General features: G+C 38.8%; 2 protein-coding genes across 3 annotated transcripts in view; one reads left to right on the top strand and one right to left on the bottom strand.

Moving 5' to 3' along the window:
* The window catches only part of LOC138057488 (uncharacterized), a 7469-nt gene extending 6838 nt beyond the window's left edge, over positions 1-631 (bottom strand). The window contains exon 1 of one of the 2 annotated variants that reach the window (XM_068903501.1): positions 350-631. In XM_068903501.1, the coding sequence (XP_068759602.1) occupies positions 350-453 (104 nt within the window). In that variant the 5' untranslated portion in view covers positions 454-631. The remainder of the gene's footprint in view (positions 1-349) is intronic. The other variant, XM_068903500.1, reaches the window with a different exon arrangement.
* A 184-nt stretch (positions 632-815) lies between these two features.
* The window catches only part of LOC138055245 (uncharacterized), a 15633-nt gene continuing 8948 nt past the window's right edge, over positions 816-7500 (top strand). The window contains exons 1-4 of the mRNA XM_068901222.1: positions 816-915; positions 2226-2481; positions 4550-4631; positions 5761-5838. Coding sequence (XP_068757323.1) covers positions 828-915; positions 2226-2481; positions 4550-4631; positions 5761-5838 — 504 coding nt within the window. The 5' untranslated portion in view covers positions 816-827. The remainder of the gene's footprint in view (positions 916-2225; positions 2482-4549; positions 4632-5760; positions 5839-7500) is intronic.

The raw sequence follows: 7500 nt of genomic DNA, 5'->3' as shown, positions 1-7500 counted from the left end.
GAAAATGAAAATCAGTACTCAGACATTAACACGATATCAAAAAGCTATAAACGCTGTTGTTTCAAAATGTTCTCAACATTTAAAATATTAGTTGTCCATGACATAGGCCTTATTACACCTGCGTTGGCTTTCGACCACCATAGAAAATTGTAAGACACTGATTAACTTCATACGTACAATTTGGAGCAAATGATAACCACAATAACTGCATAAAGGATTATTACAATAATTCGACGTCAGAGTTCTCTGTAGTAACTTAATACCACAAACAAGAAAAGAGAAAATGGTCTTAGAAAATGGCCGACTAGACACTTAAATAAAGTTCCTTTGCATTCCTTTTTTTTCTTACCATTTGCTTTGGGGAGCGAATCTCGTGAAGCGATCGTATCCTCGCTTTTGCTTGAAACGAAAGAATCCTCCTCCTTCTTCAGTCCCGAAACACTGTCCCATCATAACATTTCACGTGTTAGCTTGGTAATGATCATGTAAAACATCACTTTAAATAACGGAGGAAATGAATTTCAAATCACAAAACAATTTCCCGAACCACAAAATATAGACCCACAAATTCCATCCCTAGTAGGGGAGGGCTATAAGTTGACCGCATACGGAGACATTTTGTGAGAAACCCATAGAAATACCTATTATTGAAACGGCAACTTTTCAGCTGCATCGTATGAAATCACTACATAGCTAAAATCGATTTGAGGATGTTAAGCAATTTGTACTAAATTATTTAATTTTAAATTTTAAAATCCCTACCCTGCCCCAGGGAATTTACATGTTTATTTTCCTGTGGCCATGCAGCCGCCCCTTCTCAATCAAACATGGCGGCTTGTTGCAGAGGTCCTTCGACGAGCTGGCGTTTGTGGTGTGATCTTCGCCATATTTCATTGGATTTCAGCGGATCAAATGGTATTACACTAGTCTTCCGATTTAGGATAATTTATAGAATACAAGGCCTCTTATTTCTGTATCGATGAAAGGAAAGGAAAGGAAAGGAACTTTATTTAAGTGTCTAGTAGATTTAGCGCTGGAGCAAGATGATAAGACAAGATGATTTATTTAACTCAGCTCAGTTTCACATAATACAAAAAGAATATAGGTAAAATTTGCATAGGCAACAAAAGAGAGTGTAATAAGAGTGTAAGGTGTAATAACAAAATAGGGAGCGAGTTGGGATCATCCAGATAGCAAAGGCTAATCTAGTGGATGACCCCTACTACTTGCACTAATTGGGGACACTGTAAAGTGAAATTAACAATTAACACAACAATTCAAATGTTGGTTGTGGGGAAACCGGAGTACCCGGAGAAAAACCTCTCGGTGCAGAGTAGAGAACCAACAAACTCAACCCACATATGACGCCGAGTCGAGGAATCGAACCTGGGCCACATTGGTGGGAAGCGAGTGCTCTCACCACTGCGCTACCCCTGCACCCCATGAATAACAAAAGCTGCATTATTGTTATGTGTTTCATTCCTTCCTTCCACCTAATTATTTGCATCTGTTGACCGGCTGTATGTCCTTAATTCTACATATGCGTCTTAACTACGCGATGTCTATAGAGCTCCAACCATAAGCCCGCGCTGTTTGACTCAGGGTCCTTGTTTGCTAACTTGTGCTTTTGGTTGAGTGAAAGCTGCCAGAATCTTTGTACTAATTTGGCTTTTACTTCGTGTAGAAGACACACATGACGTAATAGAAGACACACATGTTTTGCGTCGTGTGTCTTCTACACGAAGTAAAAACCAATAATTTTAGCATCTTAGTTGACAAGTCGTTTTGCTAACGTCCAAGCGCATTGAATACTATGGAAACCTATAGGTTTTGATACCTCTTAACCAACAGTTATGCACCTATCAATGTAATGCACCTATCAATGTAATGCCAAAAAAAATAGTTACCCTCCCCCAGTTGAGACTAAAACAGGTTTGACCGTCCCCAATTTGTAAAACAATTACCAAGGACCCTCCCCTCCAAAGCCCCGGCCCACACCCTCTCCCCCCCCCCCCCCCCGAAATAAAAATGTACCTTCCCTAACCCCACCTTGAAATTCCAAAGTTTATATTTTCTTCTAAATTTCACTGTGCAAGATTCCTCTATCCTACCCACTCACTTGGATTTTAAATATATCTGCTGTGGGGTGGGTGTCAGACTGAGTACTGTAAATGATATCTGGAACAACACAGAGCTGGTTTATTTTTCTTGTTTAACTCTGAAAGGAATAGTTTTCATACGACACATCTCAATGACTCCACTTTGTCATAAGAAGACACCACATACAGTTGGAGTTCCAGCTTGGGCCAAGGCAGCTGGTCGCAGAAGAAAGGTCTTGGCAAAGATGGAGAAACCAAAGTCAGATGAACAGATAAAAGCGGAGTTTAACTTGGCAAACGATTCAACAGAACTTAGTTTGTACACAACAACAAGGGGTGGTCCACCCTCAAATTTCAACGAAGAAGACAGTCAAATAGAAAAGTAAGCCTTTTTAGGGTACTTTGAAAGCTCCCTGTGTGTTTAAGCTTCTATTACTGTAGCAATGATTTAACCATTGAAAAAGTAGTCAGCAAGGGAGCAGACACTGCTTGCTTGTTATCCTAAATGAAAAACTGCTTTTAATCTGAAAAAACCTAGTTTACGCACTCTATGAAAGAAATGTGTGATATTTGAAGTGTTGACTACCGACGAAAGAGAGGAATGACCTTCGCACTTATAGACACTTGAAAAATTCAGGTTTCAAACCCATGATCTCTGCTATGGCGGTTCAATGCTCTACCAACTCAGCTATATATGAAGCCACACATTTGGGAGCAGTTCAGTTTGTTGGGCTCATGTGTTTCAGTGTGAAAGAGGTTGCATAGGTCATGGATTTGAATCCCACCTTGAAGCCACCTGGATTTTTCAGGGGCCTAGTTAAGACGTGATTGCTGTCTAGACAAGTGCAGAGGTCATTTCCCTCTTATGTCTATTATATAGCCTGCACTTCAAATACATACATTTGTTTCATCAAGTCCTTTCACAGAAAATATTTGCTCAACAAATTGACCTTCTCCAAACTGTGTGGCTTCATAGCTCAGTCAGTGGTTTGAATCCCTTTAGAGCCTTCGGAAGTTTTCAGGTGTCACTGTCTATAAGAGACAATTGCTTTAAAAAATTATTGTCCAGAATTGAGATAAGTGCGATGGTCATTTCTCTCTTTCATCTACAGTTTGCTCTACAGGTCTTTGGACTTTTGTTATAATATTATTAACAGCGATGTTTCTGGCCAAGTTTTCACAGTACTTTTGGTTGAGATGAAAAACAGCATTATCATTCGACATTTTTTTCCTTCCTTTTCATTGGCCAAGAGCCCACTGCATGACCTGCAAATAACTGCCGACAAATAAGTGTTTTATACCTTCCAGTAGAATTTTCCTAATTTTGCCTTTATGTGAGATCCTTCGTGTTGTAAAACTGTCAGAAACAGTCACTTGAAATTAATGTAAACACACCTCATTTAATTGAAGAAAATGTCTCTTTTTATGGATGGTGACTTAGGAGATGCTCAGGAAAATTCTGAGTGATCCTTTGCAGGAGTCAAACCTACGACCTTCCGATTTCTAGTTGAGATGCTCTGCCACTGAGCTACAGCTCGTGGGAGTTGGGGAATTAATTGACCACAATCTTCATCAAAATGTTTGGGACACTGACCCCTTATTCACAATTGAAAACAAAAACTTCATATTAAACTCCCACCTCCCACCTTACAATGTTGCTTTATCGGGTAATGTAGCACTTTGTTTGTGTACCAACATTGTAAGGGGGGAGGGGGAAGGAAAACAATGAATCAAGGCGAACTTTCTTGTTCGTAAGTGGGACGGGGAAGGAAAATAATGAAGGTGAACTTTGTTGTTCATATTTAATTGGCATTTAGTCAAAGCGTGACCCTCTGAAGCAAGTGTCCCAAACATTTTTGTTGAAGAGTGTAGGTTCAATAATATATACACCTCATTTAATGGTTTGACACTAAAAAGAGTTGCATAGTAACAAAATGTCTGCACATAAGGAATTTATTACTCCACTATTATGCCATTTTCTAGTATTTTGGCTTCTTCCTGCGTTTTACTGAGAATCGTATCGTTGCAATATTAATAAGGTGGCGTGTGCGGGTGACAAAAACAACACAGTCAGACGAAACCATTGAAATGTCCTTTATTTGATTGGATAAATGAAATGATGAGTGACTAGAGATGACAGGCGTTGCATAATGTTGAAAGCAATGATTTCCTTTATTGAAAATGTGATCACCAAAAAGTGCCCAACACTTTTAGGGGGCTGAAGAAGCAAGAACTCAAGGTATCATCTGTATTTGCTCTGTTCTAAACCAGTCAAACCGGGACACTACAGTGTATTACCGTCTCATATTTTGCATGTTCCCTTGACTAAATATAATAAAATGGCACAGTAGTGGAATACATGTAATATTGATATCCCAATTTTTTTTTTTGATTTGATACAGTCATCTTATGGTGACGAATTAAATGTTTGAACATCATGATTTCTTTAGGCCCAAGATCACAATGTCAGCAGATAAGACTATGTTTGTGTGTTATCATCCAGCAAGACCTTTCCCTCTGCAGTTTTCTAAGGTAGGAAGAAACATTGTTATTAATACTGACAAGTACAGTGGTTGGCAACATTGTGGGAAATCACAGAAAAAGTCAAAATTAGTGCGAGATTCTCATGGAAAACATGGTGAAATCTGCCTTGGATTTGCTTCAATTCTTCTTTGTCATAGTCAATCGCAGTAATTGGCCTTGCATTGTCACCTTAGTTTAGTCCTGTCAGCCAATGACTTCTTGGATAGGTGACAGCCTTGTTTAGTTTTCCTAGAGGAAATGCTCGTAAGGTCAGATAACCAGCACAAATTTCATAACAGGAATAGTAATCTTGAATCTGTGATTGGTCTTTGTAAGCTAACCTGTTACGTTTTACCATAAAAACAAGTGGTTTCAAATTATTCTTAGTACCAACATCCAATGAAAAGTGTCAGCTACTTCTCTCAGAGAAGTCGGCTACTTTTTCCCTAAATTAAAGTAATTAAACACAGATTCTTTCAAACCTAAGATCAAAATTCACTTTGACAATGACAACAGTCTGTCTCTATTCAAAGCAGCCACTGACTTTACAATTTTTATTGAAACCCCTGAAAAACTGTGATAAAATATGATTTAAAGTCATGGAAAGATAAAAAATCAGTGCAATTTGGAATACATAAACACAAGTAAATTATTTCAACTTAGATGAACAGGAAAGTGCAATTATTTGTAGTCTTTGAACACAATAATTATTTTACAAGAGCTCATTATATTTTAGTCCAAATTGCACGAGAAAATTCATGCAATTACTTAGCAATAAATTAAATAAGAAAAATGCAAAAATGTCACCTTCAACTATCTGCATTAATTTCCCTTTTCTGCGCTCTGTTTGGGATTAATTGACATGCTCTCAGCCAATCAAAAGAAACCTCATTCCCAGGGTCTGTCTTTTCTGCCTCCTTTGTCGTTGTCCTTTGTCCTCAATGACAAAGAGACCCTGGGAACGAGGTTGAATCAAAAGCTGAAATTTTTGCATAAATTTATGTTATAAAGTTTGAGTAACATTTAAACTGTATCAGGATTGACACCGATGTGCAGACATGTGACCTACAGTATTGCTAAAATAATACTGCTTCCATCTGCATGATTGGTAAATTTTACAAAATATCCTATTTCTCAGGAAGTAGACACCAGACAGTGGTGGCAGAAAGATGGAGAACATGTTCAGGAATACAGAGACAGTTTGACCGATGAAGAGGTAGTAACATAATCTTCTTTAGTGAAGCACTTTACTTGTATCTTATAGCATCTTATGAACGTAATTTGTCACCGAAGATATTAAAAGCTAATCAATTGGTAGACTCGTAGGATTGAAGGAATGGTTGTGCTTGAATTTTGTCTAAAATCAGATAATGTCCCTCGCCTATTAAAAGGCTCGCGGAATTATTGGATTTTGGACAGGATGCGCATGAGGTTTTTCCCCAATTTCACTTGTCACCATTTCATTGCCTATACCGTAATTTACTGCGCAGCTGATCATCACATCATGTTAAGATGTGCTTTATAAGTCACCAATTATTATTATTATTATTATTATTATTATTATTATTGTTATTATTGTTACATGTATTTATAAAGGGCCACTGCAGTTTTTTAGAAATACACAAACTTGTTTTGCAGTGGGAATGGTGTTAGCACTTTGATAGAAAATTCAAATTTTCTGTTATGTTAGCCTGCACGCAGGCGGTTGGATGGTCGAAAGAACCGGAATTCGTAATGAGGTCGCCATCTTATTTGTGGCGACACAACATCTACCGCCTGCAAGCTGGCTACTGTTATGTATTCCCATTTTCCATAAACCTTGAGATTGGGCATTTCTCGTTTTGGATTGCCACTGAACGAGACAGAGTGTACAAGAATTTGGTTTTATCAACGGAGTTGATAATGTAACTAATATATTCCTATTTTTCACGTTGCCATGTTACCACCAATAGCGTAGCTCCTACTCTACTATAAAACTACACGTAACCCATAATTCCTCGATTCGCTCTGACGAAGGGCTAACGCTCGAAACGCCAGCTTTTAGAATCTCTGTACGGTGGCCAATTTACATTATCAACTCCGTTGATAAAACCAAATTCTTGTATACTACTTCCCCACCGACGCAGCACCACAGTTTCTTTAGAAACTACCCCCTTCATTCATAGAGTGTACAAGAGTTGAAAAAGCACTTGCGCAGTAGTTGTATTCGAAAAATTGATTAAGTGATCCTCGGATTTATGACGACAATTTAAGGAATTGTCTGATGTGGGCAACTAAAAAATTCATGTGTCTTCAACGGAATTCGAACGCATGATCTCTGCGATGCTGGTGCATTGCTCTATCAACTGAGCTTTGAATCCACACAGTTGGGAGCTGGTCAGTTTGTTGGGCTCTTGTGTTCCGACCCGTGAAAGGAAAGAAACGTGTTTTTCCTTTCCTTCCTTTCACTAGTTGTATTGTTCATCGAAGGCCGGTCCTCTCTTGCCGATGCAAGTATAAGCTCTGTCAAAAGTTTCACCAGTTTCAAACTTTGTGCAGCAACTCCCAAGATCACGCACTAAACAAAATGCAACCGGCTGTGAAAACGGACGCAACATGTAATACCCAACAATGTTGGGAGGTAGGATTACGTTTTTGCAAACGTTGGCCGTGTAGCACTTATATTTGAACAGACTTAACTGATTAGAGTGTAATGTGAAGTGCTAAGTTTCTACCCCATATGAACCATGTGAGCATTAGCCCTACTGATGGAAATGGGCCCAAACAAGGACAGAGTAAAACTCTGACCAGGGTGGGAATTGAACCCACGACCTTCGGGTTGGGTCACCGCTGCTCCACCGACTGAGCATGTTCATTGCCGTGACTTTAACATCTTCAG

This window comes from Montipora capricornis, chromosome 7, assembly GCF_036669925.1.
Source record: "Montipora capricornis isolate CH-2021 chromosome 7, ASM3666992v2, whole genome shotgun sequence".
Lineage (NCBI taxonomy): Eukaryota > Metazoa > Cnidaria > Anthozoa > Scleractinia > Acroporidae > Montipora > Montipora capricornis.
The sequence above is the reverse complement of the archived record's forward strand: the minus strand, read 5'-3'. Positions and strand labels throughout refer to the sequence as shown.